The sequence below is a fragment of the Bombus flavifrons genome, chromosome 11, assembly GCF_040668555.2.
Source record: "Bombus flavifrons isolate JBK064 chromosome 11, iyBomFlav1_principal, whole genome shotgun sequence".
Taxonomy (NCBI): Eukaryota; Metazoa; Arthropoda; class Insecta; order Hymenoptera; family Apidae; genus Bombus; species Bombus flavifrons.
The window spans coordinates 6,420,433-6,432,615 of NC_138452.1; the positions used below are offsets into that span (position 1 = coordinate 6,420,433).

At 29.8% G+C, this 12,183-nt stretch overlaps 3 protein-coding genes across 4 annotated transcripts; 2 read left to right on the plus strand and 1 right to left on the minus strand.

The window, feature by feature from the left end:
- The first annotated feature begins 1,288 nt into the window (after positions 1-1,288).
- On the plus strand, positions 1,289-4,278 carry LOC138184780 (probable citrate synthase 2, mitochondrial). 2 transcript variants are annotated; one of them, XM_069123073.1, is made up of 4 exons: positions 1,289-1,445; positions 1,523-1,678; positions 2,288-3,205; positions 3,294-4,277. In XM_069123073.1, the coding sequence occupies exons 2-4, from the start codon at positions 1,553-1,555 to the stop codon at positions 3,561-3,563; spliced, it is 1,314 nt and encodes a 437-aa protein (XP_068979174.1). In that variant the 5' UTR covers positions 1,289-1,445; positions 1,523-1,552; the 3' UTR covers positions 3,564-4,277. The 2 variants fall into 2 exon arrangements, with proteins under 2 accessions (XP_068979174.1, XP_068979175.1); XM_069123074.1 differs by lacking the exon at positions 1,289-1,445 and adding an exon at positions 1,870-2,041 and having other exon boundaries at positions 1,541-1,678; positions 3,294-4,278.
- A 1,519-nt stretch (positions 4,279-5,797) lies between these two features.
- Positions 5,798-8,045, minus strand: Arl5 (ADP-ribosylation factor-like 5). Its single transcript, XM_069123075.1, has 3 exons — positions 7,507-8,045; positions 6,388-6,832; positions 5,798-6,313 (listed from the first exon to the last, which is right to left on the minus strand). The coding sequence occupies exons 1-3, from the start codon at positions 7,550-7,552 to the stop codon at positions 6,265-6,267; spliced, it is 540 nt and encodes a 179-aa protein (XP_068979176.1). The 5' UTR covers positions 7,553-8,045; the 3' UTR covers positions 5,798-6,264.
- A 622-nt stretch (positions 8,046-8,667) lies between these two features.
- On the plus strand, positions 8,668-11,438 carry Pgd (phosphogluconate dehydrogenase). The gene is made up of 5 exons (XM_069123440.1): positions 8,668-8,837; positions 9,163-9,386; positions 10,029-10,273; positions 10,352-10,977; positions 11,050-11,438. Exons 1-5 carry the CDS (start codon positions 8,827-8,829, stop codon positions 11,390-11,392), a joined length of 1,449 nt encoding a protein of 482 aa, XP_068979541.1. The 5' UTR covers positions 8,668-8,826; the 3' UTR covers positions 11,393-11,438.
- Positions 11,439-12,183: the final 745 nt, after the last annotated feature.

Genomic DNA, 12,183 nt, shown 5'->3' on the forward strand with positions numbered 1-12,183 from the left:
TTCCATTTACGCTTGAACTCTATCAAATTAAAGTTTTAAAGCATATATATATATTACATGTATTTCGCTACATGAAGTTTCTATCAAATGTTTAAAGCTAATTAATATTGACCAACTCAGAGAAATTTATCTAAACAAATTGGACCACTTAACGAATATTAATGTACTTGACGTACATAGATGACTATGAAAAATTATTGCAACGAATGAACTGTATATCATGTAAAAAATTCAATATCGTATACACAGAGAAGGTTTGCTCAAGAAACAGTCGAGAAACGATTTTATTCATTCTGCTTTTGGAATCAAACGGTCCAAGTTATGCAACGATTGTCAAAATCTACAGATTGTTACCAGCTTTATCTTCCCATCGTGATTTCATCTTGACCTAATTTTTGACCTACAGACAATTCCCCGTGCTCGATAGGAATGCTCAACTATAGTAAAGTATGAAAAACCTAATAGTTTAAAAACATCTGTAAAAAGAAATGTCTAATAATATAATCATTGACATAACCGTCGCATGCAATTCCGAAATAATTTCTTTTTTGTCGCGCTAAAATCTAGATGATTAATTTTATAACGTAAGAGGTTTATCAATATCAACCGTATTACTGAAAATAAAATTGTGTTGATAAGAACTGAAAAAGGGGGAACAATAATATGCATTAAACAGGCAGAAAAGATATTACCGACTATCTTCGTGGATTATGAGATCTAATATATATAGCTATGTTGTTTGATATCAGCCCTCATAATTCTTCTAATTTTTGAGTTTCCGGCACGTTTTCGCAAGATCCACGCATTGATAATAAACTATAACGCGAGACCCTATGACCTCAAGCGAGTCTTGGATGATATATTGAAATTCTCATGAACGTTGACTCTTTCTAAGCACGAAGCAATGTTCACACTTTGTGTTTTGAAATTATACATTATTCGTAATAGTTAAGAATTTATATTATTTTAATTTAAAAGTTGTATAATATCGGGTCGATATAAAAGAAAATGTATACAGAAAAGTATTTTAATATTTGTCTAACATCACAAAAAATTATACTGTTTTAAACTATTCTATTTTATTTATAAGCTTATGGATTTAGGAAGGAAATATAGAAATGGTATTGAATCCGTGTGTTGAAAAGGAATTTTTTTATCAATAGCAAACGTCAATGTTAATAGTTCGTGATTACGACATTCACGTGACAATTAGTACATCACGTCTATTCTCTAATCCTTCAATTGTACAGGATTGTTCAATAAAATTGGTAAAATCGATTTTAAACCAATAAATATTTACGTCTTCAGATTGTGTGTCCTCGTCACAAAGGCAGAAAATATCTTAATGATTCGACTCGCACGTGTTCTAGTTTCTTCCCTTATTACGTAATAATTAGTTTTTGTATAAATTGAAAATAATGCTAAACATTTGATTTCCTCGCAATGTATGCATCCGAAATTAATAGATTTAAAAAATTTCAGAATACAGCGGTGAATTAATTCCTTTTTCTCGTTTTTACAGAACATAGTCTTGTCCTTATTCATAAGATCGATGAGCAATGCCTTCACCGATCTTAAAACGATTTTGGCTGAGAAAATTCCTAAAGAACAAGAGCGTGTCGCGGCTTTTCGTAAAAAGTACGGAACCACCAAAGTTGGAGACGTTACCGTGAACATGGTAATTCTTGTTTGTTGCGCAATTCTGATTATATCATTCGTTTTTCTTGTTAAACATCTGATGATGAATAGATTATCGAACGTAACAGCAATGTTATTGCCAGAACGGAACGTTACGTGACAAAAATTATATATTAATAGATTAAGGCACATAGAAAACACAATACGTATTAACTTTTGTAATGTTCATAGGTGGACGATAAGGACTGTACATATAAACAAATTTGTAGGTTCTCGGAATAATTCTACCCGCCTAACAATTGTAATCTTTGTATCACTTTCTCAATGATTTTCTGGAGGCAATAGAATTCTTTGTGTTTAATTTAACGAGATCTGACTAAGGAAAAAACTTATGCAATAATATGTAAATAAAATATTTTCTCCTTCTTTTCTTTCTTTTTTTCGTATGATACGTTCTATGCTTATGTTCCTATTCTTATATGCAAAATTAGATTACGAACGATATGAAAGTAGCATCCAAATCAGTTTAAAGTGCGGCTCCTGTAGTCAATAGTCAGAGGTCAATGTCACTGAACATATCTCCCCTTTTTTCTTCTATCTTTTTGCGCCTAATATTGATATCGCGTGATAACTTTTCGTTACTTTTTAGATTTATGGTGGTATGCGCGGGATGTTAGGACTTGTATGGGAACCATCGGTTCTAGATCCTGAAGAAGGTATTAAATTTCGAGGAAAATCGATTTCGGAATGCCGGAAGATTCTACCGAAAATCAAAGACGAACCACTTCCGGAAGGTTTGTTCTGGCTGCTGATTACCGGCGATGTTCCTACGGAAGCCCAAGTGAAAGAAATCTCTAAAGAATGGGCCTCCAGATGCGCATTACCTGATTACATAGTCAAAACTCTGAACAACTTCCCCAAGTCGGTTCATCCCATGCATCAATTCTCCGCGGCGCTCACTATTCTAAGTACAGACAGTATATTCAAAAAAGAATACGAGGCAGGTATACGCAAATCCAAATATTGGGACGCCACTTATGAAGATATAATGAACCTGATTGCCAGATTACCCGTACTCTGTGCCATGATATATAGAAACCTTTACAAGGATGGCAAACTCGGGGCATCTGTGGATCCAGGCGGAGACTGGTCTGGCAATTTCGCAAAAATGCTCGGTTACGATGACCCACAATTTGCTGAACTTTTACGATTATACCTGACGATTCACGCTGATCATGAAGGTGGAAATGTATGTGCGCACACGACCCATTTGGTGGCTTCGACATTGTCTGATCCCTATTTGGCATTCGGCTCTGGAATGAGCGGTTTGGCAGGTCCTCTTCATGGCCTTGCAAGTCAAGAAGTATTGCTATGGCTAAAGAAGGTGTGCGCTGAAATCGGAGATAGTCCCACTGACGACGAGCTGAAAGGCTTTATTTGGAAAACGCTGAAGAACGGTCAGGTCATTCCTGGATACGGTCATGCCATACTCAGAAAGACTGATCCTAGATATATATGCCAAAAAGAATATGCAATGAAGCACATGCCGGATGATAGACTAATCAAGGTGAAGTTCTCAAATAACTCATTTAGTATTTGTATAAAGTTTCTATGTAGTTTATTCCTTACTAATGACTATATTCGTATATATCTAGCTCGTTGCTCAAGTGTATAAAGTAGTTCCCCCCATTCTTATGGAACTTGGTAAAGTAGCAAACCCATGGCCAAATGTAGATGCTCATTCGGGAGTTCTCTTACATTGCTATGGAATGACAGAGATGCAATATTACACTGTCCTATTCGGAATATCACGTGCTCTTGGTGTTCTGGCATCTCTCGTTTGGTCTCGTGCTCTCGGCCTTCCAATAGAAAGACCCAAATCCATAAGCACTGACAAGCTTATGGAATTGGTTAAAGCTAAATAAAAGAAAACCATTCTTATTCGTGAAAAATTATGGCCACTAAAGCTTTCTAAATAGCGTTTTTGCAACATAGAACAAACTTATATACAATTTAATTGTTAAGCTCTTTAAGAAAATGCGTGAATTAACGGTAAACAAAATTCATTGTAAATATACGTGTTGTTTTTTATTAACTTATGCAATAACAATTTTAGAAATAAAAATGACATAATTCATTGTACAGTTAGTAAATCACTAAGCATTTACTGCTATCTGATCCTGTGGTGGAATTTACACGTGTGTACCGACTAACAAAAGCCACTCGAAGGATCAGTCTCGTGATGAGACGCAAGAAATAAATTGATCAGCCGAGAATTTAGAATCTTTTTGACTTTCGGTTTCTCCATTCGCGGGAAGTTCGTTTTCAGCTCGTCCATCGATTTATTAATTGTTAATATTATCAATATATGTAATAATATTGCCAATCATTGTATCTTGTATCGATCACCTCCTTTCCGTGGATCTTTATCTATGGGAGGAGAAAGTTTTCCGTGAGTGTGAGAGTAGTAGAGAGCGATAAGTAATTTTTTCGCAATGGTGAAGAAATTTTCAAAGCTTTTACCGTTCGATTATTAGACCATTAGAAATTGTTTCTTCAGAATTTCGTAATTTCTATCACCTGCAAATACTTTCTAAACAATCTACACTGTTTATTTATTATACATTTTAATTATTATTGATATATGAAAGGAAGGAATAAAATATAGTAAAATATATAATTTAAAAGAATTTTAAAACAGAAATGTAAAAAAGTTACTGCTCATTTATTCGAATTAATATAGCATGTACATAATTTGTTTTATAATCTCATTGTATTATACCGTAATTTTAATCAATAAAATCGGATAAACAGGATAGGAAATTGTATATTACAGTACGTAATTCTTTTTTGACATCTCATAAAAGAAAGTTTGATAAATTTATTTTACATTAATCTCAGTCCTTATGTTAATTAACAATCTTATACGTAAACATCTCGTGCTTGCTATGTTAATCAATTAAAAATAACCAATTTAAAACAAACATTTTTAAACTTGTTAATTTTTGAAATTTGGTTTGATTAATATCTAATCATATAAGAAGCTTAAATGCAGACACATATATCTGATTCACATGACTTATATAATGAAAGTTATATAGTAATGAAATTAAACAACCTGTATCTTGTACTGTATTTCAAAATTTCTATATAATGAAAGCTTTGTTAACGACAGTATATATTATAATATTGTGTATTTGTAATAATATGTCATAGTTAAGACAATTAATTGCTTCTTTTCTCAATATGAGAAAACTGCTATTTATTCTTATGAAATGTTAAATGTATGATCTCACTCTTGTTTTAGACGGCATTTGTCTTTCATACGTTGATGTTAACAATTTCTACAATCGTTTTTCTCATATGTTACTAACGTGTGTGTTCTAAATTTTAGTAATTGTCAAATACTAGAGTACTTTTAGCTATACAAAAATTAATTACTATAATCATGAAGTAAATAAAATAAATGAGACAGCTGTTAATCGGATAGTTAGAGATTAGTAATACTTAAAATAATTCATAATACATATATTGAAGAATACAATAGATATATTTTTACAATCAAATGAGTTTTGTATATAAAACACATCTTTGTAATATTTTGCATACAAATGGAATTAAATATTCCCAATAAACAACCATCTCACTGTTGAATACTCATATCACAGAGCAGTTTTCTGCTTCTAAATGTTTGGTTAGATCGGTTGAATAATTTGCCTTGAAATTCTTAAAGATGTTTGCAGTATCAAGTATTAAGAAATATTTAAATTCTTGTACAGAACGTTGAAAAATATGTGGTTTAATTGGTGCTAAATTGAAGTTGACTTTTTACAAGTGTTTACTATTAATGTGAAGTATAAAAAACTATGTACATAGGTATATTTTTGAAAACTGCACAAGTTAAATAATTTTTATCTGTGCATTAACTCAATAGAACAAATAAAAATACCTCGTCTATCTTTATTGTTATATAAACAAAGGTGGACGGGATCAAGATTAAATTCTTTATCCTTCAAATACGCATGCAATATTTTCACTACATTTGTTATTGAATCAAAAATAAAATTTTATAGCTTACAGACTGCAATTTTAATATAGCATTTATAGCTATAAATAATCGGATGTGCTCATAGACCATACATTAAATTTGGCAGTCCTGTTGTAAAGTGTTCATAATATATATATTTTTTTATACACAGATAAAAAAATTTTTACTATAGATACTTCTCTTAATGCAACAATATTTTCTATAAAAGACTCTGGATATTCTAATTTTTTCCAATTTCTTATAACATAATGTTTTGAATATATTTTACACAGAGAATAGTTAAAACATTATTTTAGTTTTATATCATAATCATTTACCATTATATCTTATATCACATTAATAGATGAGACAAAATTTACCCGTCCACCACTTGATATATTAAGTGTCTGCAGCAATAATGTTAATCAATATATGCAGTTACACTTTAAGTTATGCATGAAGCTAATGTACCATTTGAAAAAGATCATTCATTCTTATATCATTTGTACAATCGTAGAGTGGCACAGTAACTTACATTGAACATATACTTTACAGTTTAGATATCTTATTATATTTAAAATCAATCCTCATAATGTACGTCATGTCTTTTTTAAACGTCCAACAATCCACTCAAGACCTTGATAAAGCCTAAAACATTACAAGTCATTAATAATCTTGTTTCATAAATAGGATTGTAACTCTAATAATGAATCTCCTTTTACCCCTCTCCAGTAAGTGCACAACAGCTTTGTATGTGCCATTGATGTTTTTTAATGGAAGTTAAATCTAGTTGTCTAGAAATTTCAGCAGCTGTCATGCTACCTTTTAAGTCTTGTTTATTAGCATAAACTAAGACATTGGCTTTGCTTAATTCTTCATGATTTAGCATTGAGTACAATTCTTCTCTTATTACACCAAGTCTTTCCCTATCTGTACTATCTATAACCATAATAATAAACTCAGTATTAGTATAATATGTGGACCATGCAGCTCTCAGGCTTTGTTGTCCACCCAAATCCCACATTATGAAATGAATATTTTTCCAAACAACTTCTTCAACATTGGATCCAATAGTTGGTGATGTGTGAACAACTTCATTCATTAGGAACTGGTATAATATAGTAGTTTTACCAGCATTATCTAACCCTACCATTACTATTTTATGTTCTGAAAAATAAAAAGATTTTGATTACATTTAAATAAAAATTTGATAAATTATAATTACAAAATTTAATAGTTTAAATTATAGTTATTTGAATTATGTATTCAAAAGTTTTAAGTATTCATCTTATAATGTGAAAGAAAGATATATGGAAAACATATGTTAACATATGTTTAAAGTAGGACAATGAAAATTTAAAGTAATTTTAACAAAAATATATTAATTACAAGAGTAATTAGCAAACTCACAAAGAACAGTTTTACTTGTAACTATAATTTGTATTCACACCAGCATATGTCAAAGTTTATAATTCATTTATTTCAAACTTTCTATTTTTTATCATTGTATCTATTATTAAATTTTTTGTGATCAGAAAAAGCTATTATATCCATATCCTTTTTAAGCATATAAATATGGAGAATATAGTCATGAAGTTAATATAGGTTTTATATTATCTGAGTAAATTTATTATTGCTAAATTTTATGAATCATTTTTGTATATCATCAAAGTAAAAAAAAGAAGGGACACGACTTTTGCTCATATCATTTTAATAAATGATCATCATTTTTCACTTATTATTAAGCATAAATTTATTGCAATTTTAATTTTATATGATGACACGCATAAAACAATACAATAATTGTGACACAATATTGTTACTACATATGATAAATTTACCTTCATTGCCAAAGAGACTCCACAACTTTGCAAATAATAATCCCATATTGATCAAAACAGTAAACCACTCAGTTAATATTTATTTAATCGTGTTTCTGTAGTGTCTTTTTCTCGATAAAAAAGATGTATTTAGTTGCAGAAGTGGGACATTTCATTGTCAGAGGGTTATGTACACTTTTCTGTCAAGTTCCTTTGCAATATGTTTGTAGTAAATTTGCTTCATTATTGATACATTATGATGTGAAATATATACTTAAGAACTGTTGTAAACTGTTGAAAATACAGTAAGGATAACCCAAAAGTGAAAGAAATATGTATACGAAAACCTTCCCTAATCTAATCAAGCAAATCGCGACATGTTGCTTTCCCAATTAAAACATCCATACGTTCGATGTGTCCAATCATCGTTTAGCAATAACTGAAAGTGATGTCAGTTCTGTATATATGTAAACTGATTGGAGCTAAAGGATACTTAATTAAACGCGCGTAAAACGAAAACACTTAAAACTCTTAGAACGAAACTCTCTTGACTAAGATTACCTAACCGATTTTGCTGAATCACTATCTATCTTCTCCTTTAAAAAAACAAGGGAACTGGTTATAGTGAATGTAACTGGACGAAGTTCACATAATTATAAAAACTTGATATTATCTGATATTATCTTATATTGTATTACGATAAACTGTAATGTTAAAGATTATAATCAATATAATACAAACATTAATTTAAACCTTTTAATAGCAATAATTTTATTATATAGGCTAAAATATAAATTAAACTTTAAATTTTGATGCCTTAGAGCAAAAAAAATTACACATTTTATATGTTGTAAAAAGTTATAAATATTTTATATTTTATAAACATTTATAAATTGTTAAGTACACAATTTTTAACAAATTAATCAGATTTATCTAGTTATTATTTCTTCTACACTATAATGTAAAATTTTTTTAAATGTAATAAATATTTTAAAATTCTGTAGAATACTATCTTTATAAAGGCTAAGTTTTTCAGGAGGTGAAATAATAAAATGAAAAGTTCGAATTTTCCATCGTTTTAATTATCATTTAATATTACATTTATAATATATCTAAATAGTGATAACATTATGAAACGTTTTAATAGTCTCCATAGTGTGTTAACATTATGCTGACCTTGTGCACTGCGATTGGCTTACGAAATGTCGGCTGATGTCGAATCTACTCCAGTATGAACATTCATTCTTGATCTTTGTGGGAAAGCATTCGGCCACTTGTTGCTTTGATATAAAACCAAAGAGAACAAAGCACATCTTATTTTGAAAAATAATACTTATTAAAATGAGTAAACCGTGAGTCATCTTTACATTATTTCCGATATATTAAAAATTTAAATTTGTAAAAAGAATTTAGATAATTGTTTTTATGATAATGTGGTTTATATAACCATTTCTATTCGAGTTAATTTTAATAAATAATTAATTAATTTAAAAAAGTAAAAAGAAGAACAAATATAATCTAAATATTACACTAAATATTATAAATTAATTTAGAAAATCAGATTTTCATTTGTATATATTGTAATATGTAACATATAATGTATAAGATATGTATAATGTAAAAGATATATTTTCAAAGTGACTCCTAATTTAGTAAAAAACATAATTTACTTTATAGAGTTGCTGATATTGCCCTTATTGGGTTGGCTGTTATGGGTCAGAATTTAATCCTAAACATGAATGATCATGGATTTGTGGTGTGTGCCTACAACCGTACAACAGAGAAAGTCAAATCTTTTTTGGAAAATGAAGCAAAGGGCACAAAAATAATTGGTGCATATTCATTGAAAGAAATGGTAGACAAACTAAAATCACCAAAAAGAGTAATGCTTTTAGTAAAAGGTAAATTCCTGTTATAAACTATAAATTTGAGAACAAGAATTTGACCTCCCAAACTATTGTTAAATCTATTACTACTCCTAAACTTGTATTTAGATGTGTATTTGTAGTGATACTGGTTGTTTCAGGTAGTATACTTAGTGTAGTTTGTATATCTTTCAGTCTTTCGTTAACTAGTACTTATAGTCATATACTTCATGTCTTCTTTAGATTTCTGTTTTCTTTCTAATGTTCTAAGCAGAGGGATCATAACTCTTTAAAATCTGTATTAGTTTACCATTTTCTATCCATTTTGGTCTTACTTCTTTGTATATGGGTCATTTAGTTAAGACTTGGCTTCTAATTTCCATCTATTGCATGTTCTACATTCTCTACTTTTGTTTATTTTGTATTTATAACTCTTTTCAATTATCATTACTCATCCTAACTTCCCTATTAGTGTTATTTGTGCATTAATTTTGTTACTAGAAGCAGTATTTTCATATCCAAGTATTTAGATCTTTTTAGTTCTATGGCTTTGATAGTATCCTTATAACTCTCACTGTAGGTCGAGACTAGCATTCTCCTTTTATTTTCTTCATATAGTTTACCTGAGAATTTTATGTAATTGAAATAATCATGTACAATACTATATCATCTTTAAAGCTGGTGCTGCTGTGGATGCATTTATTGAACAATTAGTACCTTTATTGTCTCCTGGAGATATTATTATTGATGGTGGTAACTCTGAGTATCAGGATACTGATAGACGAACTAAGGAACTAGAAAAGAAAGGAATTCTATTTGTTGGTAGTGGTGTTAGTGGAGGTGAAGATGGTGCTCGATATGGACCATCTTTAATGCCAGGTGGAAATCCCAAAGCTTGGCCACATATTAAACAAATCTTTCAGGTGATTTTTTTTAGCATTGAAATATAATTATTTATTTAGTGCATAATATAAATTACTTAAACATACATATTTTTTTAGTCAATCTGCGCAAAAGTTAATAGAGAACCTTGTTGTGATTGGGTTGGCGAAAGAGGTGCAGGACACTTTGTAAAAATGGTACATAATGGTATTGAGTATGGTGATATGCAACTTATTTGCGAAGCATATCACATTATGCGAAATGGTTTAAAACTTAATCCAGAAGAGATGAGTCAGGTCTTTGAAGATTGGAATAAAGGAGAACTTGACTCATTTTTAATTGAAATTACGAAAGATATTCTTAAATATAAGGATGAAAAAGGATATTTATTAGAGCGAATTCGGGATACAGCTGGTCAAAAAGGAACTGGAAAGTGGACAGCTATTGCAGCACTAGATTATGGAGTACCTGTAACTCTAATAGGAGAATCAGTCTTTGCTAGATGCCTTTCTGCTTTACAAAGTGAAAGAATAGAAGCAAGCTCAGTATTGCAAGGTCCTGATGCTATATATCAAGGCGACAAGAAACAGTTCCTAGAGCATTTGAAGAAAGCTCTCTATGCCTCCAAAATTATTTCCTATGCACAAGGATTTATGTTATTAAGAGAGGCTGCTAAAATTCACAATTGGAATTTGAATTATGGTGGTATAGCTCTTATGTGGAGAGGTGGATGTATTATAAGAAGGTACACAGATTTTTATGGAAACTTTATAATAATTTTAGTAACAATAATTTATCATTCAATTTTTGCTTTTAGTGCATTTTTGGGAAATATAAAAACAGCATTTGAAAAGAATCCAAAACTTTCCAATTTATTATTAGATGATTTCTTTGCTAATGCAATGAAAGAATGTCAAGCTAGTGCTCGGATAGTAGTATCTACAGCTGTAACATTAGGCATAGCAACTCCTGCATTATCAACTGCTTTAGCTTTCTATGATGGCTATAGAACAGCTCGACTTCCAGCAAATTTACTTCAAGCTCAACGAGATTACTTTGGAGCTCACACATATGAATTACTTGGCCAAGAAGGAAAATTTGTACATACTAATTGGACTGGGCATGGTGGAAATGTATCTGCATCTACATATGATGTATAATAATTACTAACATAATTTTATGCTAATAAAATGTACATACAGTTAATGTTACAGTTGAGGTTAATGTTATGGCTGATAAATCTATCAATATGTATTAGGTCTGATAATAATAACTGGTTATGTAAAATTGCTGAAAATATTTTGTTTAAAAAGATACAAGTTTACTAAAAAAATATATTACATACATTTGTATATGTGTGTAAATTATTTGTTCTTTCTTAAATTATAAACTGATATTTTTAAAAAATAAAGATTATTATTCTTCTATAATACATTACTTTACTAAAATACAATATACATACTTACATACAATTTTATACAATAAAATGATAGGCCAATATACACTTGCATGCATATATATGTGAGTGAGTGCGCGTGTGTATCAGGAAACTGTATATTTATCCAGGAAATGAAAGCAGTAATAATTTCTAACATACACCTACCTATGTACATATGCTTTCGTATAAGAAAGTCTGTATTATGAAAAAATAGTAGAGCATGACTTGTGAAGTCGCTCGCCATTCTTGTGAAATCAATGCGGAAGTAATTTATCTAACCTATTTGTTGTTACAATTATAACTATGTCACATTTTCAAATAACAATACATGTATGTGATTCTAAATAGCTTTTTTAGTATATTAACAAAATTTATTAAACACCTAATTTTAAATTAAAAAGCTTAATGAGAATATAACATTTAGATTGACAATATACTCATATCGACTAAAATGGAAATCCAAGTAAAAATAATTTCGCGCCATGATTCACCAAAGTTAAATAAAACCTCATA